We start from the raw sequence: 23,614 nt of genomic DNA, 5'->3' as shown, positions 1-23,614 counted from the left end.
ATGTAGTTTTATGCATTAATTTGTTAAAATTTGAGTCTATGTATACGTTTGGGAAATTTTTTTATTTTGGTAAATATGTACGTTTGGAAAATGGCAATAAAGGAAAAACGAAAACCAACGATGGAAGCTCCAAAGTCCATAGACTTGGGTCGTTTAATAGAGGATTCTAGATCCTGAAGCCGTTGGACGAAATCCTCTACAACCACACACGTGGCGGAGGGTAAAAAGGGGTTCAATACAAACCCTATTCCTTCATGGGTAAGACAACAACTCTTCAAATATGAATTTTCAAAATTCAGATCCAATTAATTAGCAATAGAAGGATCTAGAAACCCTAAAGAGCTTTCCTATATAAACCTTCTCTTCCACACACTCTGCGACGACTACCTCCTCTGTTTCAATACTTTGCAATTTCTTTCTTTTACTCTGCAAAACCCTAACAAAGAGCGAGTTAAAGGCTTTTGAGATCTAGTAGCTATGGCGGATACAGAGACGTTCGCATTCCAGGCTGAGATCAACCAGCTTCTTAGTTTGATCATCAACACTTTCTACAGCAACAAGGAGATCTTTCTCCGTGAGCTCATCAGCAATGCTTCTGACGTATGTTCTTCTTTGCCTTTTTTTTATCTTTTCCTTCTATTCTCGTTGGATTATTGTTGATTTTTTTTGTGTATATATATATTTGTGTATTTTAGTTGTTTTTTAATTGGTATTAGCTTTTTTCTGTTTTCTTTTCATTTAAGAAAACTAGATGAAAATTCGATCAATATTTTCTTCTTGTTGTTTATATTGTTTGTGTTGTTCATGGATGGTTATTGTGTTTATTCATACGTAATTTTTTTTGTTGTAACGTTGACTGTTGGTCGTCGATGTTCGATTACAATGTAAATGATAGATTATATGTAAATTAGTACTTAGGGCTTGGATTTACTGTATACTAACGTCTGAAAAATTGAGGATATCGCGTCTTGGTTCAGATTGTGAATATACTTCGATGTTGAATTTTATTGTTGTAATTTAAAAGCTGAATATGATTTGATGACCTTTTTTTTTTGTTTTAAATGTCCATGTGACGGTTCAATCTCTGCTGTTTGTGGTTTTAGTAATTTGTTTTTAACATGGAACCTCTTGGGCTGCCTACCAAGAAACGTTTGCGTTTGGTTATATCCTGCTCTATCTAATGGGTTTTTAATTAATTTTGTAGATTATTTATTGGTTTTCTGTAGTCGGCGATGAATAGAGTAAAATTTGTCATGATTCTTATCTAATCAAGCTTCTAATTTACAGGCTCTGGATAAGATCCGATTTGAGAGTTTAACTGACAAGAGCAAACTCGATGCTCAACCAGAGTTGTTCATTCACATTATTCCTGACAAGACCAACAATACTCTGTCCATCATTGACAGTGGTATTGGTATGACTAAAGCTGGTAAGCATCAAATTGTTTTATATGCTTTGGTACTTCAATTTCATTTTTATTTTTTATTTTTCAAATCATGATTGGGCGATTGTGCCTGACTTAAATGGTGTGTGCTGCAGACTTGGTCAACAACCTTGGTACTATTGCTAGGTCAGGGACAAAGGAGTTTATGGAAGCCCTTGCTGCAGGTGCTGATGTTAGCATGATTGGTCAATTTGGTGTTGGTTTCTATTCGGCTTACCTTGTTGCTGAGAAGGTCATTGTTACCACTAAGCACAACGATGATGAGCAGTATGTGTGGGAGTCCCAAGCAGGTGGTTCATTCACCGTGACCAGGGATACTACTGGTGAGCCCCTTGGGAGGGGTACTAAGATCACTCTCTACCTCAAGGAGGACCAGCTTGAGTACCTTGAGGAGCGCCGGCTCAAGGATTTGATCAAGAAGCATTCTGAGTTCATTAGCTATCCTATTTCTCTCTGGATTGAGAAAACCACTGAGAAAGAGATTTCTGATGATGAGGACGAGGAAGAGAAGAAGGATGAGGAAGGGAAGGTTGAGGATGTAGATGAGGAAAAGGAGAAAGACGAGAAGAAGAAGAAAAAGATCAAGGAAGTTTCGCATGAGTGGTCTTTGGTTAACAAGCAAAAGCCTATCTGGATGAGGAAGCCAGAGGAGATTACAAAGGAAGAGTACGCTGCTTTCTACAAGAGTCTTACCAATGATTGGGAGGAGCACCTTGCTGTGAAGCACTTCTCAGTTGAGGGCCAGCTGGAATTCAAGGCTATCCTCTATGTTCCGAAGAGGGCTCCATTTGATCTCTTTGATACAAGGAAGAAGCCCAACAACATCAAGTTGTATGTCCGCAGAGTCTTCATCATGGACAACTGCGAGGAGCTCATCCCTGAATACCTTAGCTTTGTGAAGGGTATTGTGGATTCCGAGGATCTTCCTCTCAACATTTCTAGAGAAATGTTGCAGCAGAACAAAATCTTGAAGGTCATTCGCAAGAACTTGGTTAAGAAGTGCATTGAGCTGTTTTTTGAGATTGCAGAGAACAAGGAGGACTACAACAAGTTTTATGAGGCATTCTCCAAGAACCTAAAGCTTGGCATCCATGAGGACTCCACCAACAAGTCAAAGCTTGCTGAATTGCTGCGATATCACTCAACCAAGAGTGGTGATGAGATGACCAGCTTGAAGGATTACGTGACCAGGATGAAGGAGGGTCAGAATGACATCTACTACATTACTGGTGAGAGCAAGAAGGCTGTTGAGAACTCCCCCTTTCTTGAGAAGTTGAAGAAGAAGGGGTACGAGGTCTTGTACATGGTTGATGCAATTGATGAGTATGCTGTTGGTCAGCTCAAGGAATTCGAAGGCAAGAAGCTTGTCTCAGCAACCAAGGAGGGTTTGAAGTTGGATGAGACCGAAGATGAGAAGAAGAAGCAAGAAACCTTGAAAGAGAAGTTCGAGGGTCTCTGCAAGGTGATTAAGGATGTCTTGGGTGACAAGGTTGAGAAGGTTGTGGTGTCTGACCGTGTTGTGGACTCTCCCTGCTGTTTGGTGACTGGTGAGTACGGATGGACTGCTAATATGGAGAGGATCATGAAGGCACAGGCATTGAGGGACAACAGCATGGCTGGCTACATGTCCAGCAAGAAGACCATGGAGATCAACCCGGAGAATCCCATCATGGAAGAGCTCAGGAAGAGGGCAGATGCTGATAAGAACGACAAGTCTGTGAAGGACCTTGTTCTCTTGTTGTTCGAGACTGCCCTCCTCACTTCTGGTTTCAGCCTCGATGACCCCAACACCTTTGGCAACAGAATTCACAGGATGTTGAAGCTTGGACTGAGCATCGATGAGGAAGCTGGTGATGGCGATGCTGACATGCCCCCACTGGAGGATGCTGATGCTGACGCTGAGGGAAGCAAGATGGAGGAAGTCGACTAAACGGGTCTCGATTCGTTTTCATTTTTATTTTTAATTTTTAATTTTCCTATTAAAAGTAGTGTTCTCTTAATGATGAAGCATCAGAAGGATTGTTTTGGAACTAAAACTTTTATATCTGTCTTTTTGGATATTATATTACTTGCGGTGAAGTTAGATATTTTCTGCTTTTCCTACATGTTTGTCTATATTGGTCTTCACGGTGAAAGTGAGCATGTTGATGTGTTTTACGCTAATATTGGTCTTTTACTCCTCGAGGTGTTGGGAGGTATGAGTTGGAACAGTTTTGATAGACCTTTCCATGAGTTAACCCTGGGCACAATATTTTATAATGACATTCCATCGGCTGCAGAATGGCACCTTGAAGCCTACAAACCAATGCGAGTTTTTATTTTATTAATTAGCCTTTCTGTTTTGCGGCAGAATGGTTTGACTCCTCGAAATGAGAAGTTAAATTTTCACTATATTTTTGGGTCTGTCTAGCTTGACGAAATTTTTATGATTTTCTCACAAGGGTTTACGAGGACGGGCGTTTCCTATTCTCTCTCGCCTCTATTTTTCCATCCTCTAGTTTCAATTTGTTTTTGATTTTCAATTTTAATTTTGTAGGTTTTTCACATTCAACTTTCAATAATGTATATTACTTAGTTAACCCTTGAAATAAACACCTTTTTTATTTTCTAAGTCGATGAATATTGGGATTTTACAAAAGATTATTTATTTTGATCAAACTTTTCATTATTATTATTATTATTTTTTATCCCCAATATGAAGGTCTCAATCGAAACGATTGAAAAAATTAAAATATAAGAAAGATTTAAACACAATTGAAAGCCAACAAATTGAAAATGGAAGCCAAATTAAAGGGCTTACTAATTTGTAACAGTCTCATTTCTCTTCACCCCATTATGGAATCGTTGCAATTGATGTTCGATCCCGGAAAGAAGGAAGAGATCTTGGGAAAGTGGGTTTTTATGATCTCATAATGGAATCAAACCTATTTAAATGTTTTTGCTACTCTATATTTCCTTTAAAAAACGGCTCAGCCTACAAGAATTGTTCATGATACTTCAAAGAAAGCGGGAAATAAGAGTGCAGATTAAAGGGCTTAAGAAAATAAAAATGGTCTCTTGCGTCGTATGACAATTGGAGGTTGTCTAAAATGGCAAAACTTTTCAGCTAATAAAAAATAATGACTAATTTTAACTCGGTAGAGAAGAATAATCAAATGGAAGACAAAACCATCACACCTTTCAATTTCAAATTCCAATCCAAAAAAGCCACAACATGCACTGAAAGTTCAGCCATTGAAAACAAATACACACAGCCAATAATCTTCTTCAATAAAATAACCAATATGACGAAAAAAATTTCTACGTGGCCGCGTGTATATGAGAGGGCAACATTGTCTAGAAATATACAAAACATAATTAAAATGCCAGTTCACTTAAAAGAAAATTGTAACTTCAGGTATCGTCCACCTGCGAGTGAAAAACAAAACTCGGGAATGTTGTGGTGATGTCCCTGTAGCGAAAAAACAACATATGTAGTCAGATCTTCCTTTTCGGCAAATAGCTCTATTATAACATTTTGGAAAAGAGATTTCAGTAGCATTCTAAACATTATGTTGATAAAGAGAATTCATTCACATGTTTCTATTGTATTTATATCCAAGAAGAGCCAATGAATGCAAGTCATGTTTGATTTTCTTTTCTGGCCTCGTCATTACATTATTGAATGGTTAAGGTACAAGGTCTAAAAATAAAAATAAAAAGGTCTGTTAAAACAAAAGAAATATCACAGTTCTAACTTACTTGAGATATTGAAGCGTCATATTTTTCAAAAGAGATGGGTGTCGCAGAACAAGGCTTCTCCACTCTTCCTTGTCAATCCTTCCATCGTGTTTTGTATCAGCTTCCTCAAAAGTCTAAAACAAAACATCAAAAAGAAGTTAAGCTCAAATAACTTTTTCTAAGGATTCAAACTTCTTGCATATGATATATGAAGGTAATCAAAGTGCCATACAGAAAATTTAATCACATCAGTTTTATAGGAGCACCTTGTCAATTATACTTTCAATCACATCATCTGATAGATTCATGCCAGATTCTGCAAGGGTAGCCACTACCATTTGCTTCACCTAGATACAGAACAAACAGTATATAATTTGAACCGTCTTAAGCATATAAAAAAGAAGCTTCAAAATCCAAATTGGAGATCACAAAATGTTGACCCAGAAACAAAGTATATTACCTCCTGCCTTTCAATAAAACCTTGCTGCTTGAGATCATACAGTTGAAAAGAAACTGGAACATGATAATAAGAAGGTTTAAATACGAAGCAAAGTCCACAGAAAAAGAATGATAAATATTCAGTAGTTAAGTTTAGTCACAAATAGGTGCACATATGCCACCAATCTATGTCTTTGAGAAACGCTTTTTGATAAAGAGGTAGACAGACAATCATATGGATATATCTATAAATTTCAATAAACATACACTCAATTTTATCGTCAATTGGAGCGTTGGGGTGAAAGACAGAAAGGGCACGGGCAAACTCTTCAAAACCTAGTATTCCATTGTGCTTTGTGTCAAACAAGTCAAATACCTGAAATTGACAAGAGAATACAGCTTATTGAGACACTTAACAGCCAAATTTAAAACTACAATGACAAGAGTATGCAACTGATGTGATCCTACAGCAAACTGTCAGATGTGCAATAAAGATATAACATGTCATAGAAGTGAAAAAGTTACCCGATCAGCAAACAGGCTCTCTTTTTTGTTTGTCTTGAATAATGCCAGTTGAAACTCCTCCTTAAAAGAAACGAGTTTTAAGAATAAAAAATGAATTACAGAATACTAGAATCTGTTTGATGGAAAAAGATTACATTAACAAAAAGTAGCACCAAAACAAACGAGATCGATGAAGTTTAGATGAGAATGCCAGTACAACAAAGAAATGCTAAAACTAAGATGTATAGAAAATAAGTAAATGCATAAAGTACAGGATTTCATAAGACAAACCTTGTTGATCAACCCGTCATCAATCACTGCACTGCTAATCTTCTTGAAAAGTTCATAAAGTGCCTCAATTTCACTTACGCTGACTGCACCAAAAAACACAACCGTTTTCAGTATCCGGTTTTGGAGGTTCTATGGGAAAAGTATTTGAATATGGAAAGGAAAAGTGAATTTTCATCTATCATGGCTAAAGAAGATCAATGAATGAAAGAACAGCTGCACATATTTCAAATATTATAAAATATCTTAAGTCAGTAACATACACACGGTCTCCCTAGCTAGAACTTCAGGATCCTCTAGGCCCCTTGGTTGATTAATATACAAGTCAAGATGACAGCACCGCAGTAGAGCAGCAAATAAATGCTTGAGTCCCTCTATGCACTGCAACATGATATTTTCTGCAAATCAAAACACTCCATGCCTGTTCCAAGACCAAGGTCAAAAGAAGAAAAGCAGAAATTATGTTACCATTTCCCTGTGAAATAATGAACCCCAAGGCAAGGAAACAAAGAATAAACCTTTTAACCATTTCTTGTTTCTTCTAATCAAGCCCAAATATTGAGATCCTTAAAAATTTGAGCTGCCAAAACTATCTTTCTGAAAAATGAATGAGGTGTGTTATTGCCAGACATGACATGAGATACTTAAGAAGCCTACGATGAGGGGGAACCTCCAGAAAAATAGAATACTTGACTCAAATAAACAATGTGCACATCATTTTTCATATCACAATGGCTACGTAATTCCAAGTCGCAAATGAAGGTAAAAGAAAGGCTTCCAATCATTCATAAAGTTTCCAGACAATAGGAGAGGTTATATGATATGATAATCACTATAAAATTTAATGACATGTACAAACAAGACTCTAATGTTTTAAAATGCAAAAGGTGGTTGGTTAATTTTAAAGTACATAGCCAAAAGGTTTCATTTCAATCCTCTAGCAGGAAGCCATGTGGCCAACAAATGACTGAAATAAACCTAGAAGAAAAACTAAAGCAACTTGTGAGGGAGGACAAGGGCAATAAAGTTAAGCTTGGGGGAACTCTGCCACAGATTGGCATCGCTTGAACCATACTATGTTAAATCACTTATTATAGCAGTCCATACTTCGAAGAACAAGCGGCAAATACAGTAGACGTCCAGAGCTACTGCTATAGCTAGCTACAAAGCTACTCATAAAGCCAGCAACAATTGCAATAGCGTTGGCAGCTGATATCAATCAAACAGCATTACATGATCAATTTTCGATTCAAACCATGGAATTCCCCCAAAAAAAAAAAAAAAAAAAAAAAAGGGGTTTTTTATTTTTTTATTTTTTTAATTTTCTAAATCGATACACCCAGCTTCCTTCCTAACTACCCTAAAAACCCATAATTCAGATACTATATCACCAGCAAATTTTACAAACTCAATTCGAATACGCAAAAATTCACATAAATTGGGATAAAAAAACTTATAATATCAACCGAAAAGATTGAATTTTGAAACAAACAATACAATCAGAATGCAGAATCATCGACAAACGATCCAAAACCATACACCTATTCAGCAGATTATGTATAAAACATCCATAACATCAATCCAAAATTCACTGATCTCCAAATCCAAAAGCCATAAACTGAAGCCAACCCAAGATCCCAGTAACAAAATCAGAAAGCCATACAGAAGTAGGAAAAATCCCAGACAACAAAAACCTCAGCAAGATTCAAATCATGAAGGATCATAAGATACAAGAAAGAAAGAAAGAAAGATAAATAAATAAATAAAGTTTAGACTTTACCTATAGAGGGAGAAAGAGGAGAAAAGGGTCCCAAAGTAGAGGGGTTAGAGAAGGTGTTTATGGGAGGTGTTTGGCAGTGGCAACACTGGAAGCTTTTGTGAAAGGTGACGAATCCGATGGAGTTGTGAGCATGAAGATGTTGATAGAAAGAAAGACAGAGAGAGCAAGAGGGAGAGAAACTCCTTTTGCCAAAGACGTCTTTCTCCTATCAAACCAATATCCAAAACGGCGCCGTTCCTTTCGTTGACAGATAACAATTATTGCTGCTTGTTATGCATCTGCTTTTTGTTTTGATTTTTCTCAATTGCCTGAGTTAGATAGTCATTTAAAAATACATTTTTTCTATGGGCAACAAACATTTAAAAATACTTTCTTGTCAATATATATCCATAGACATATATAAAATGTAAAAATATTTTTAAATATATACTTTTGCTAAAAGTTATTTTAATTTTAAAATTAAAATAATATTTTTTAGCACACATCCACCCAAAAACTATTGGCACGGAATCCTCCACAAAGTTACAAAAATGATTGATTGCTTAATCCGTATTTTCTTTGCAAACAATGATAGTTATTAAAATTTTTCTTGTGGTATTGTTTATACAGTTTACTATAAATTTAACAATAATATTAAAATTATTAATTTATTTATCATATACTATTTGATAAATATTTTAATATCTATACCGTCATTATAAATTTATAGAAATTTATAATTAAATAATTTTTAAAAATTTTTTATCCATACATGTTTTCATGTAAATAAAGTGTTTTCACTGGACTATTTAAAAGTTTTCTCTTATTTATTTTAAAAAATTATAATTCTTTTTTTCTTCAACTTTAATGGGCTATGGGTTCTTTAAAATGAAGAATTATAGTAAAAATTGGATTTTGACTCTCCAATTCAGAGCCAAAACCATATTTTATATAAAACTTTTAATGAATTTATTTATTGTTATACAATTTTCCATGTATAATTTTAATTAATTTACTAATTATATTTTTATATTTCAATTTTTGTAATATTATTTTTGTATAGGGAGGAAAAATGACAAAAAAAGAGAATATGAATCATAATTATTTAAATTTTAAAAATATATATTTCATGAGAATACGTATTCTTTCGGTCATTAAGAAATAGTTATGTCTTTCAAAAAGATAAAAATTGTTATTCTTTCATTTAAAAAATAAATATTCTTACCATAGGAACTATCTATTCATTTTTAATTTTTTAATTTCAATGAATAAATATTCCTATTTTATATTGATTTTTATTTTTTAAAATTCTTCCAGATCCATTTAATTCAGAAATTATATATATATATTTTTTAAAAAGAACACTGTTGAAGATACTTTAAACAAGTAATTAATCATTGTATTCCACATATAATTTCATACAGTTATATTACATGGGTAAGTGGTCTCCGCACTCTTCAAATTAATATAATATATACATCATGCGAACTTTATTGATTATTATGTTCTCTCCATCTTTTTCTATGTTCTTTTTACAGATCTAAACAAGTCAATAAAAGTTTCAAAGTATACTTATTTAGAATAAATAATTACATTTAAAAACCTACAATGCTGAGTCTACATATATATATATATATATGTTTTAACAAATAATAATAGAACAATTTAAAAAAAAAAAACAAAACAAAAACAAGATTTTAGTAATTATATTATAAAATGTAGTGAGAATAGATATGGAGGTCATGTATAAAGCGACACCAATCTTTAAACATTGACAATTTTGTAGGCTCGACAATATAATTTAACTATGAAGTAAAAGAAATTCTCAGTCCACTCTATGGGCCCTTAGCCCAAGGATAAGACAGGGCTAATGCTTCGGTCATTTTTTAATGCATTCAAACTCAAAGGCTGATATAGATGTTATGGGTCAATTTTTTTTTAATTTCATTGATATCTGGAAATGTATTTATTTTCCATAAAGAAGCCGGATGAATCAACGTCGACTATAACACCTAGCCTTCTAAGCTAACGATGTGGGTTCGATTCCTGCTATCTGCTTGTGCTTATTTTTTCTTATCTCTATTCGATATCTTTTAATATTTCTTTTTTATAGTCAAAACCTATAAATCTATATATCTAATAGATATTTATATCTAATATATATATTTATATATTTAATAAATACCAAAATATCAAATTTCTAATAAATATGTTTTATAGAAATATAAACAAAATGAATATAATTCAAAAATGAATATAAAGAGACACCAATCTTTAAACGTTGACAATTTTGTAGGGCTTGACAATATAATTTAACTCTGAACTAAAAGAAATTACATTTTTTTAAAAATTATATAATTCTTTTCAGACAATGGTTGTGGACCATATACCATTTTGAGCAAGGCATTGCATCGAAGCCCGAGAAACCACTGGAAAACTAGTAAAAAAACCAAGAAAATCACTGGAAAAACCTATTAGCACTTTGACACAATGGCTCAGCTTACAGCCATTATGGTCCATGTAGCATGTACCCAATCTTAACGTCACTAAAAACATCTATGAGGATATAAAAGAGGTCGCTGATGATGATGAAGACGATGGTATGAACGATGCAAATGATGATGCCGACGTTAATGAGAATATGGTAGTGGAACACGGTACAGAACATATATATATATATATATATATATATGAGAATATGGAAGATGGCATTGAGAATGAAAATGTTGTAGACAATGACAACATGGTGGTTGTTCACAAGGTCGCTCAAGAACCACCTAGTCTAGGAACACCTGGGATGGTTGATGCACATATAAGTCCTTCAGAGTCAAATCCCTCCTCCGAGCACGTGGAATATAATGCATGTCAATGAATGCCAAAGCTGTTGGACAGCATTAATTTGGTGGTCAACATAGGCACAACTTTAATATGATTCTTTGCGCTGCATATTTTCATTTGAATATATATGAGGTTGCATAATTTGCTAAAGGTAAATTACACTCTTTGGTGAGTTCAAGATGGACTTTCTTCGACGCTTTACAGACATAGATTGAATCTATTATATAGTCATGATCAGGGGCAGAGTTAGAAATTTTTATTAGTGAGGTACAAATATAAAAAATAAGTTTATAATGAAATTTATTAATTCTATCATGACAAATGTGTCTAGCAATATATTTTTAGTTTGTACGCAATATGCTCTTTAAAATTTCACAAGAAAGTTTAAGTTTACTGAGGAAAAATGAATAAAGTTTATAAATAAAAAAAATGTTTTTTTTTTTTTTTTACTATGGTGAAAGATGTGAAAAACAAACAAAAATGAAAGAGACAGTGAAAGAAAAAAGGCCTGGAAAACGTGGATTTTAAAAATTTTTAAATGAAATGTCTATTTTACCTATAAAAAATGACAAGTGTTTGAAAATAGTGGCACAAAAGAAAAAGCTACAAAATGTAAAAGCAAAAGGTTTAACAGTAGTATTACAATTCACAAGCACCAACATATTTATCTAAGAGCACTTAATATATTCATAAAAGAACATGTGTTAATATATTACTAATTGACATATTCATACAGCTTATATATAAATATAAGAACAAGCTAATGAATAAACAATAATAAAAAATAAATAAAGTAATTGAAAAAGATATAAAAGAGAGAGAGTAATTGCTAGATATTTAAATGCTAACATTTAGTTTTGCAAAAAGAAATGCTAACAGTTATATTCCTTTATTGTAGGAGAAAATTGAGGGTAGAAAATAATTTTTTTTTTAAAAAAAAAAATCTAAATGACTTCAATAGACCTGGGCGAGAAAATTAAAAATTTGAGATGCAATTATAGAATAATAAAAAAACTTAATATTTTTTGAACTCCATACTATTGATGCATATTTGAAACTAGCGTGGCTTTTACAGAGGAATATTGCACATATTGCATGAGAGTTTTGCTGGCTTAGATAAGGATGATGTGCTTTCAAATAAGGTTGGCACAGCAACAGGTTTGAAGGCCAAGATTACATATTACTCAGCGTCCGACTCAATTTTGTTTTATCAGCATGTACGGTCTATGGTAATGGTTTGGTTTTTATTGGCTATGCTGCTACAGTATAAACCTACAGATGAAGAAAAAGGCTTTGCAGGAGTTTAATTTTCCCTTTGGAATTCCTACTTCGATATACAAAGAGTCACCACATTGATCGTTGAATGTTGCTTCGTTACTAAAGCATTGTAAAATTTTTACCGCATTTGTAAATTTTTGGACCAAGCACATTGAAATCTGAACAAATGCCTCTTTGTTGAACAAGTTTATATAGCTGTTAGGTATCAATTTGGTAATCATTCCCAGAGAAAAAAAAAAAAAAAATTATCCGAAAGATTTATTCATTTCAACTACATAATGTACTACAACCCTAGCTAAAACAAGTTTATATGACTGTCAGGTATACAATTTGGTAATCATTTCAAGAACAATGTTAAACTAAGAAAGAGTTTAACAAGGTGGAAATTGTTAATTAATTTTTTTATTTATAAAATTGTGTGTAATTTTTTTATAAAATTGCATAAATATATATATATTTTTTTGTATAGTTAATAATATAATCACTTTCTCCTCTATGATTTAGATTATTACAATTGGGAGTTAATAACTAACATAGATAATACAAGATAAATTCCATCTTCTTAAAAGAATAATAGACATTCACAATCGATAATTATCATAACAAGAAAATATATTTTTAGTGATAAGTACAAAAAGTCAACCATTTGTTTAGAAGATAATACAATCAACTAAAAAAATAATCTGATTGGTAAAATGTCATGTATTACAGAACAAATTAATGAAAAATGAAAATACTACAAAATATTACCTAAAACAATTACGAAGCACAAAAGCAAATAACATTGATATTTTCCATTCAGACATAAATATACCATAAGTAATAAAATAATATGAAAGTTTTCGTTGCTTAAATAGAATTTCAAAAAAAAAAAAAAAAAAAGAAGAAAAAACAAGATTTTCGAATTAATAACAAGATAGAAGTAAATGTATAATTTGTAATAATAAACTATTTAAATAAATATAATACTTTAATTTAGGAGGGGCCACATATATTATTTTAGATAATTATGCTACTTTTCTAAAAGATTCAAAAAGCTAATGTATGTCCAAAAAAAAAATCCTTAGGGGGCCATGACCCTGCAGGCAATAGGGGTGGTCCTGCTCTTGAACAACAACAACCCAAAAAAAGAGAGAGAGAAAAAAAAAAACAAACAAACAAACAAACCACATTAGCCACGTTATCCACTATGAATTACCGTAGCTAAAAACACTTTTGGCAACATTCAGATACAACAATTAATTTTAGTTAGAAAGATTGTTATTGCTAAAATCGTGGTTATGCATTTTTAACCACATCATATCGTGGTTAAAAACTTTTTAACTACAAAGTTATCAGCCACAACCTAATAACGATTTTTATTGTTGCTAAAATCATTTAGTCTAAAATGTAGATTGTTAGCCACTATTTTTGTTGCCACGAATATTGAGTGTTTTTTATTTATTGCTTGATTGGTATATTTCTTTCTTAGAATTAGGAGCTGTCTATAAAACTTTGCAAAGCTCCAGTACTCATTTGTTTTTGTATTTGTGTGGCAAAAATCCATTATAACCAAGACTGGCATACTTGAAGTATATGGTAGAAATTTAATCAATAGCATGCATGAAGAATCTTTTGGGCTTTAATTGATGAAGTATATGGCTTGAATTTCTATGTTGAATTCATGGATCATGCATGCATCTTTTAATTTACATATTTCTCAGTGCTTCAAAACTGAACCAAAGGATCAGACAAATCATCCTACTTTATTCAGGAAATTAATCTAACCACCCTATAATTACTATATTTGGAAATAAATATTTCTCAGCCAATTCAGATATAGTTGAACAAAAAACAATCAAGATAGAATCTAATGCGCTACACTCAGAAAACAATAAAATTGAAAGCCGTTGTTGGAATTTTATCTGTGAACATGGTGAATTAGCAGCTGCAAGTTAATCCATATAGATATGGATGGTTCCATCATCCCATGGCCAGAACATATAATTAATATGGTCAACAAGAATTCATCTCATTCACAAGGAAAGGAAACATTTACTTTTTATATGTAATAATATAAGTAGGAAATATGAATCACAATTACAAATATCAAATACCAAACAACAACATAAAATAAAATTTAGAATTACCTATTTAGCTAGATTGAGGCATGGAAATGTTCTATTTTAAAAGAAGATAGGCTTTTTTTTTTATGCTAGATTGTTCAAACGTTTTTCTTCCAAAATACAATTATTTTTCATAAAATCTTGTATGCAGTTAATAATTCCAAAATTTTTTTTAGAATACTTGTAATGCTCTATATATATATATATATATATATCAAAAATATATTTGAAATAGTAAAATATTTTTAGTAATTTTGTAACTTGAAAATATAAAGGATTTGAGAGAGAATTCTTTGAGAGAAAACGAGAAATTAACTGATTTTTCAACGTTGTGAGTTTCTAAATGGACCTTTTTATAGAGATTGGAGTAAGAATTCATTATCCACCGGCTGTTTTTTGGAATAGAAAAATTGATTTTGCAAAACTTAATAACAAAACAAAATAAATGTTAGAAACCAAATTACTAAAGTATATATGGCAATGAAATATCACTGGTTAAGCTAAAAACATGCTAGTAGACTTTTATTAAGAAATAACAATTTTAGTCATCATATTAACATTAATAAATATATAAATTAATAGTAATATATAGAAAACTTAAAAGTATAGGTTAATAATAAATAAAATAGAAACTAACTTTTATAAAACATCCAAATACAAACGTTAGATAATATAATATTTTATAAAAACAAACCAACCAAATCTTAAATCAACTAAATAACTAATATATAAAATATGGATTTAGTCAAAACAAATTAAGACTCCGTCTTCTTCTAAGAAAAACTGCTTCATATAATATAAAAATAACAATAATCGTTTGAAAATCAAATATAACACTATACACCAAGAGGAATTTTATCCATCATTGACCACTCTCTACCTCATATAATTAGCTCGAGGGCTTTCAGAATAAGTGATAAACAGAAAACTAAAACATTATTCCATTGATTTTCCTCCTGATGAGCCCAAGATCTGTATATGAAGGGCTAGCTTAATTTTTAAAGAGTCAGTCTGGTGCAACAATCTTCGAAATCGAGTTTAAGTTTTATTATATTTATTAATTTATTTTTGAAATTGAGTGTTAGTAGCAAGTAAAAAGTTGTATACATGCTTCAAAGCCTGCAATTGAGCTGCGTGATCCTAGTCATCTTCTTTCTTTAATTCATATGCTTGATTCCGTGTTCAAGATCTGAGCAATGGCGAAAAAATGATTTTAAAGATTTGGGTTCATGATCATAATGTGAAAGGCTAACCATGTTAATGAAACTTATTTGGATGTCGACAACATATATGAAATTGAAGCTTCTCAATAAAAATTCAGTCAAAACCATTTAGGTAAGCTTTTTTTAATTTATTATTTGCTATTTAGAAGCACTGAATTTTTATTATTATTTTTAATAAAAAAACGTTTTTTGGGGGAACATTTTTAATAAAAATTAACGAAGAACGTTTACTTATCTCCATTCTCTAGTATAATGATCGATTATATAACTAAGTCTCATAGGATAGCGTTAAAGCAATTAATCTTTATTATGTAGTTAAGAATAAATTTATTTATTTATCCAATTAGAAAAGAAAGTTTTGTGTTGATTAATAGATGATGGAGATATTATATTGACTGTGTTGACATCTCTATAAACAGCTAGCTTTTGATCATCCTGCATAGGGAAACCATACAATTATTCTCATCTTTAATTATTATTATGTATCTTCTTCTATATATCCCAGAAATAATAACCAAAGAGTTTATTTACTAAATTATTTTTAAATTAACAGAACTGAATAATGAATCAGACGTATTGTACAGATAGTTAGCATTTATAAATAAATACTAATCGTAAAATACGTGCAAAATGAAAAAAGTCTTATTAGAAGAAGAACAAACTTTTTTAAAAAAGAAAATTATAAAAAGGATTAATAAACTTAATTTGGGTGCAGAATGTCAAAAAGAAAATAGTTTAGAGTTTTTCTATGAATATGATATTAATTTACTGTAAATTATTAATGCAAAATGCAGATGAAATCCAATTTTCATTTAAAATCATCCATAACTTTTATATTTATTATAAATAAATATTAATCCTAAAAAATATGTGCAAAAAAAAAAAGTCTTATTAAAAAAAGGAATGAGGTTCTTAACATTTAAAATTTTAATTACAAATTCCAATCTAACATCTAAGAATAAAAATTTTAAAACTGTGACCCATAAATAATTTATTTATTAAATTTTGAACTTGAATCAAGGAGGCTGGATCACAGGCAAGTGTGGGGTTGCGTGGCAGAAGAAAACAGTGGAAAGTGCATTGGAAAGCAAGCAAGCAGCCAAAACGAACCGTTTTGAATTTATCGCAGCCGGGAAATCCCTCTATATATATATATAGGGAAATTCCCAATCACCCAAAACCCGATAGAAAAAAAAAAAAAAAAATAAAAGAACCCTTGTTTGAAGGAATCGAAAATCAAAATCCACCATCAGAGCGAAAACGAAAAGAAAAGAACGAAAACAACCAAAAGTAGTTGAAATCTCTCAAAGACGACCAAACCATGGGGAAGAGGAAGGAGCGTCGCCTCGCAGCCATGAGCAACGCTGGCCGCAGAGTCAAGCTCGATCTTTTCGCGGAACCCTCTGGTACTCTCTCTTTCTCTACTAGTTGCGAAAATTTTAACCTCTCTTTAAGAAATATTTTTATTTTATTTTATTTTATTTTTTTGGTTTTATGGTCTAGTTTCTATACCCCTTTTTTTGGAGCTGTTTGTGTATATTTCATTGGATTTTGTTATTTTCTTCAAATCTGTTAAAATCGTTTATTAGATTGCAACCCCCCCCCCCCCCCCCCCCCACCCCAAAAAAAAAAAAAAAAAAAAAAAAAAAAATCAAACTTTGTCGATTTACAATGCTAAAGACTTTGTTTTTTTTTAAGTGAACATATCATTTGTTTTCTTAGAAAATCGACGGAAACTTAATGCTGCTTTTATTTCTATGGCACCCTCACATGAGTTTGGACTATATTTGAAAATGGCTTTGATCTTTTGCTTTTACCAGTCATCTGTTGAGACGGGTTGTTTTGGATTTTTCTTGAATGAAACCCAAAGATTTCTTCTTTACAGTTGCAGCATGATTGATTTTTTATTTTTTTTATTTTTTTATTATAGGCCTGTTATTGGTGAGAAATGTGATCTTTAGAAAAGGGGTAAATGATTGAAGTCTTGCTTGTTTTCTTGTTTAGCATTTATAAAACTGGAGAACTCATTTTAATGCTGCTAACCATTTCATATAAGTTCTCTGTATTCTGAGATGCCGATTGGAGATTTTCTGGCAGATAAAAATGAAGCTATTTTGATTCTGAAAGCTGAAGGATTTCAGAATCATCCTACAGTTTTTACTATGTGAAATTTACCAAGTTTCTAGGCTCATAGAGCTATAGCTAATAATATGTCTTTGATAGGAAAAAGAATTCAAAAAAATTATTTTTAATTTATATAAGAGGCTTCTTTGATATGTTTTCTTTAGGTGGGTTACGTCGGTTATTTTGAAAACTGATAAGAACCCAGCTGGCGTTGGTTGATGTTTTTTTTCACAGGGTTTTGCCCCAGTGTATATATATATTTGGCAATTTAATTTTGAGCATATTGTTTACCTTTGTAGGAGATTTGGGTGGCTCCACAGTACATGATGAAGTTGGAGCAGATGTGGATTCAAAACATAGTGCTGGGTTACCCAAGTCACCATCATCTTCAGGTGGGTTCCATCAGTTTTCTTCAAAAGGACTATGTAGAGAGGACATTTGTGCTCAACATTATGTTGGTGGAAATATGGAACTATATTTACAAGACATGTTTTGTTGTTTGCCCCAAGAATTTGTTTTCCGACTGTAGGGTGGCTGTGGTCTTGAGAACCTTCATTGTCTGATCAGGCTGGGCCCTGCCACAGTGAAATTATGAATCACTTCCAATCGTTATGTCCTTTTTGGCAGCATCAAAGCTTTTTGGAGATTTCAACAGGGATATTTAATTATCGGTTCGTATGTCTCTGGCTTTGTTTTGCTCTGATACCCCACTGACATCTTGCTTTGATGTGTAACAGGTGGTTTGATGAGCATATTCTAAAACGCTCATTTTAAACATTGACATTACAATTTTATGAAACTTTTTCCCTCTACTCTCTCTAGAGTCAATTATTTAGATATTATTTGTATAATCCAGGGCATCTGCTTTCTTTGTTTCTGATATATTTCAGATGTAGAAAAATCTTATATTTTGGTAAGTTCTTAAATTGCTATTTTTCTTGTTTTCAGGTCTGCAACCAGAAAATCCTCTTCTCTTACTTGGCCAATATAGTGATGATGAACTGGAGGAGGACTCAAATGAGAGACCTAATAATGGTGCCATGGAAAATTCCTCACCCGCAAATGATGAAAATGTAATCAAAGGATTTGATTGTGTTTGTATTATACCCATTTAATTAAGCTCAGCATATTTTGTTTTGTTTATGCCTTAAAAGAAGTATTTTGTTGGGATGTGAACTTTTTTAACTGATATTTGTGGAGATATGTAATTGAAAGTTACAGTTCCCATAACAGACTTCAGAAATTGGAATGGCAATATGGACTGATTCACATGTTGATGGCTGTGTCTTGCAGGTTATGGGCCCCCCTGGTGAAGGTAGTCAACATGTAGATGTCAATGTTGGAGATGACCATGCTACTTCTAAGGTCAAAGAACGGAAAGTAGAGAAACATTCTGCTTCACCTGATGTTAACCAGAATCATGAGGGTGGTGATAAGGAAGAAACTGATGCTACAACATCATGTGATTTTCACAAAGATTTGGATTTCACAGAGCAAGCTGGAACATCTTATACACATCCCCTTGGAGATGTTAGTTCAGGTTGGCAGATTGTGATGCACGAAGAAAGTAACCAATATTATTACTGGAACACTGAAACTGGAGAAACTTCGTGGGACATTCCAGAAGTATTGTCTCAGGTAACTGAAATGGCCAGTGAACAGAAAACTCCTGCAGTTTCTGCAGGAATGGAAAAAGCTTCTGTTGATACAAAAAATTCCAACTTGACTTTGAGTGTAAAATTAGACAGTTCAGCAGCAAAAACAACGGAGGGGACTTCTAATTTGATGTATGGACATGAGTACCAACCCCCTCAGTGGAATGCAGAAAAAACTGAAGTGGGTAATGATGTCATCAATTCCGGTGCTTCTGCCTTCGATCCTCTTTCAGGGGATGGGAGTTCAACAACAGCTGGTTCTGAGAAATTTATGAGTGATACTCTAGGTTGTGAAGAAGAGACCGACCTTTCGTTGAACCTTGTGAAATATTGTGAGTTTTTGTTAGAGAGATTGAAGTCTTTGAAAGGGTATGCTTATGTGCTTTGCCTTTTCCTTAAACTTTTTATTTACATTATTATGGAATGTCGTTAAATTTTTGTCAGAACCACATTATGCACATTTTTCTTTTGCCTTTTCCAATCCTTTGATTGCTCTCTAATTGCTGTGATTATATGTTTCAGGTCGAAGGCCCGGCCAGAAAGTCTTGATTGCATCTCAAAGTACATTTTAGAAGTTGAGATTAGGCTTGCTGATATTAAGTCGCTTTTATTGTTTGGATCATCATTGCTGCCATTTTGGGTGCATTCTGAAAAGCAGCTTAAAATTCTTGAGAGCTTAATTAAAGATGAAGCAAGCAAGATTGCTAACGCTGCCCAAATTGATAAAGTCGAGGCGAATGATATCTCTTTATTCAGGGAAGAGGACAAATTACAGCGAAGCTCTAGGCATGAATCTCAAGTAGATGGAACTGGAAACAATGTGTCTTTCTCTACCCTGGAAAATTCTCATGTTTCTACCACCAGCGCTGACATAGTAACAGTAATCCCAAAGGACCCAGATGCTAATGCTTCTTCTGCAAATTGTGAGCTGGTTTCTTCATTGGGATCTCCTACTAAAAATATTGAAAGGTTTTCTAGTGAACAAGTCAGAGGGGATGGTTGTCCTTATGAGTCAAAGGCTGGGGAAGATGTTGACATGGATGTGGACATGGAAGTTGAAGATGCAAATTCTGCAGGTAATGAAGCTATTGGAGATGTGTCTGGGGCCAAGGAGTTTTCTCAACCAAAGCAACCAAATCACCCTAATCCACCTGTAGCTAACACTTCCATAGTGGTAGATGATGCATTTCCTGCTCCGCCTCCCCAAGATGAGGAGTGGATTCCCCCTCCACCACCAGATAATGAACTGGTTCCTCCGCCTCCGCCTGATGACCCACCTGAACCTTTGTATCATCTGTCCCAATCATATCCTGCGACTGGACAACCTTCATATGCAGAACAATACAATATGTCATATCCAAATACTGGTTATGAATATTATGGTCATTCTGTTGTTGAATTACCAAGTGGTAGCTTTTATGGACATGCTGATGGAAGTCAGGTTGCAATTCCCCAGGCACCAATATACTATGGTGCTGTTCCTAATACCTACACTGAAACTGCTCAGGTTATTGTTAACCCTGCTGATCCAGTTCCTTATTATGAGATGCAAGATGGAACTCTACCCCCTGCTCCCGTAGTTAGTTGTGTAGAGGCCCCTCGGTTTCACACTGAAGCTGCTCCAGTTAGCAGTGGATTTGTTGTCTCCTTTGTTGAAGCAGGCCAAAATTCTTTGTCAACTACAAGTGGTGATAATTCTACTGTTGGTGGTGACACTGAGAGGGCAACCATGGATGTCCTTTCCAGCACAGCCACCATCCAAGCATCTGCAACGGTTTCAACAAAAGAGGCTGTTCCAGTGCTACAAAATAATGCTGGCTCTTCTGCTGCAACTGTTGCCGGAACATCTGCAGTTACCAAGGTTCAGTCTAAAGGTAAAGTTTCAGAATTATGTAAGTTAGTAGTTGCATTTGTGGATAACTAGCTTTTGATATGCTTTAGCTCAAACAAAGCTGATAAGCTTTGCCCCTGAGCTTAACATAGCATCTCTGAAGTTAAAAATTTACGAATGTAATTTGCTATACTATTCTGATAACATGTATGTTGATGGCTACTATTTGTATGTGTAGATAACTATGATGCGTGTTTGTTGGTTTGGATAACTATGATGCCTTCTGAGTGTATGAATAGTAGCGAAATCTTCCTTGCCTTGTGCAAAACTTGTCTGCCTATGTATTTTAACTTGCATCTTGGAGTTACAACATGTTTGACAAATTATTACATATATGATTTAAGGAAAGCTTTGATTTCAATTTGGCCTTTTCCCTGGCATTGGTGTTAATAATAGTATTGATGGTTATCGTCAACCTTTTTATGTCTATATGTAATTTTACAACAGAGAGTGCACTTGATGTTACCTTCATTGTATGATACGTGTGACTACTTGTTTTAACTTGTAACATATATGTTTGCATACTTGAGCCTGATTTCTCTCTTTCTCAGTTACACGTAATAAAAAGCGGACAGTTGCAGTTGCTCCATCATTGAGATCTAATAAGAAAGTCTCCAGTTTGGTAGACAAGGTATGTCTTGTAGCTTCTGGCTAGTTTGTTTTTAGTAGTTGAATCCACATTTTGACTATACTGTTAATTTCCTGATTTAATAAAAATGGTTAATATCTTCTTGAATTGTCTAATACTGGTACGTTTATTTAAGCAGTGGAAGGCAGCAAAAGAGGAGTTGCTTGAGGATGAGAAGGAACCAGAAAATGCTTACGAGATGCTAGAGAGGAAGCGACAAAGGGAAATAGAGGTGTGCAATGGAAATCCTTTCAATAGATTCTGATGCATTGATGGCTTCTGGTTCTTACATTTCATTCATTGCAGGAATGGCATGCACAACAAATTGCTAGTGGAGAGGCCAAAGATAATGCTAATTTTCAACCACTGGGCGGTGATTGGTATGGGAGCCTAAATTATTTTACTATTGCAAGAAGTTCTCACTCAGTTTTCCCTCCATTTATTCTTGCATTTCTTCCCCCTCTTTCGCTCTCATATTTGCATTCTGCACACACATAAACAATTCATACCTAACTTCTATGTTACTTTTCTATGCATAGGCGAGAGCGAGTGAAACGCAGAAGAGCTCAGTTAGCCAGTGAAACTGCACAGACCCAAACTGAGGCACCTAATGATGAAAACCAGCAACCTGATTTAACTGAAATTTCAAAAGATCTCCCATCTGGATGGCAGGTATGTTTCACTTAAGAGCACACATCTTATTAGGTGAATTCTGTTTCTTTTATGGGGGAGAAAAGAAGAATAAAAGATAATTATGTACTTTATTTTAGAAAACTGTATTTTCCTTTTTTAATTTGCTATGAACAATAAAATCTCTCGGATATGGTGATTTAGTCAAACAAACTGTTGGACATCAATGAGATGAGAAACAGTGATTGGACTACATTACTTTATTTATGCTGAATTGCAGAGAATATATGACCGTGTGTGAAATCGTGTAGACCAGGTTTTAACTGGGACAAAAGATTTTATGAATTGCCTCCTTAGTATGAATTGTGAGATGCAAAGATCTATTTAATCTGACATGACATAGGACATGATTTTTAACCGTGCAAGTTGCATTCACTGTGTGAAAAATTCTCTTTATCTGACATTGAAGAATTGCCTTGCATTTTTCGTTCTTAATATGATGTTTTTGACTTTTTGAACTTCTTTCAGGCTTTCTGGGATGAATCTTCAAAGCAAGTATACTATGGAAATGTGCTTACTTCGGAAACAACATGGACAAGACCATCAAAATGAGCCATTTTCCAATTTTGGAAGATCTAATGGGAAACGTTTTTTTGTTTATTAGCATGTAGTAACAGCTTATGTAAAAGAAGCTCATACAAGATACAGAACTGGCCTGGCCGTTTGTCATCTAAATATCCAATTAGATACTTAAAAAGCCTAGAAGTAGATCATCCAACTTGTTTTGAGCTGAATCCTATTGTATCTTTCATTTTATTGCCTTGCCAAAAAAAAAAAAAAAAAAAAAAAAAAGAGAAATGAGATACGCAGCTTTTTCCTTGTCCATCTCTTTCTGGTCTAGGAAAAGAAATGAAACCTTGTGTCGTTATGACTCAATAAAATCCTTCAAGACATGCCATTTGTTTTGGTACGCCATAAAAAAGTATCAAAACGAGTCTCTGCATTGTGGTTTTAACTCGGCTGTTAAATTTTCGTGAGCGCAGTCCATAAACAAGGATATCAGACAGATTTAGAAGAAATCATCTTTGA

General features: G+C 33.3%; 3 protein-coding genes across 7 annotated transcripts; 2 read left to right on the top strand and 1 right to left on the bottom strand.

The window, feature by feature from the left end:
- Positions 1-365: 365 nt before the first annotated feature.
- LOC107416736 (heat shock cognate protein 80) lies at positions 366-3,547 on the top strand. The gene is made up of 3 exons (XM_016025267.4): positions 366-600; positions 1,288-1,429; positions 1,540-3,547. The coding sequence occupies exons 1-3, from the start codon at positions 478-480 to the stop codon at positions 3,372-3,374; spliced, it is 2,100 nt and encodes a 699-aa protein (XP_015880753.2). The 5' UTR covers positions 366-477; the 3' UTR covers positions 3,375-3,547.
- Positions 3,548-4,600: 1,053 nt separating this feature from the next.
- LOC107416677 (calcineurin B-like protein 3) lies at positions 4,601-8,463 on the bottom strand. 2 transcript variants are annotated; one of them, XM_016025203.4, is made up of 10 exons: positions 8,175-8,461; positions 6,913-6,991; positions 6,658-6,815; positions 6,398-6,480; positions 6,128-6,187; positions 5,870-5,978; positions 5,625-5,677; positions 5,431-5,511; positions 5,186-5,298; positions 4,601-4,895 (listed from the first exon to the last, which is right to left on the bottom strand). In XM_016025203.4, exons 3-10 carry the CDS (start codon positions 6,782-6,784, stop codon positions 4,838-4,840), a joined length of 684 nt encoding a protein of 227 aa, XP_015880689.1. In that variant the 5' UTR covers positions 6,785-6,815; positions 6,913-6,991; positions 8,175-8,461; the 3' UTR covers positions 4,601-4,837. The 2 variants fall into 2 exon arrangements, with proteins under 2 accessions (XP_015880689.1, XP_015880697.1); XM_016025211.4 differs by lacking the exon at positions 6,913-6,991 and having other exon boundaries at positions 8,175-8,463.
- Positions 8,464-16,769: 8,306 nt separating this feature from the next.
- LOC107416703 (uncharacterized) lies at positions 16,770-23,540 on the top strand. 4 transcript variants are annotated; one of them, XM_048470422.2, is made up of 11 exons: positions 16,964-17,003; positions 18,021-18,113; positions 18,251-18,392; positions 18,670-18,794; positions 19,015-19,745; positions 19,899-21,250; positions 21,819-21,898; positions 22,035-22,127; positions 22,202-22,275; positions 22,435-22,567; positions 23,054-23,540. In XM_048470422.2, the coding sequence occupies exons 4-11, from the start codon at positions 18,762-18,764 to the stop codon at positions 23,135-23,137; spliced, it is 2,580 nt and encodes an 859-aa protein (XP_048326379.2). In that variant the 5' UTR covers positions 16,964-17,003; positions 18,021-18,113; positions 18,251-18,392; positions 18,670-18,761; the 3' UTR covers positions 23,138-23,540. The 4 variants fall into 4 exon arrangements, with proteins under 4 accessions (XP_015880716.3, XP_015880735.3, XP_048326379.2 ...); XM_016025230.4 differs by lacking the exon at positions 18,251-18,392 and having other exon boundaries at positions 16,770-17,003; XM_016025249.4 differs by having other exon boundaries at positions 16,948-17,003; positions 18,021-18,392.
- The last annotated feature ends 74 nt before the right edge of the window (positions 23,541-23,614 follow it).

The sequence above is a fragment of the Ziziphus jujuba genome, chromosome 1, assembly GCF_031755915.1.
Source record: "Ziziphus jujuba cultivar Dongzao chromosome 1, ASM3175591v1".
Classification (NCBI taxonomy): domain Eukaryota; kingdom Viridiplantae; phylum Streptophyta; class Magnoliopsida; order Rosales; family Rhamnaceae; genus Ziziphus; species Ziziphus jujuba.
The sequence above is the reverse complement of the archived record's forward strand: the minus strand, read 5'-3'. Positions and strand labels throughout refer to the sequence as shown.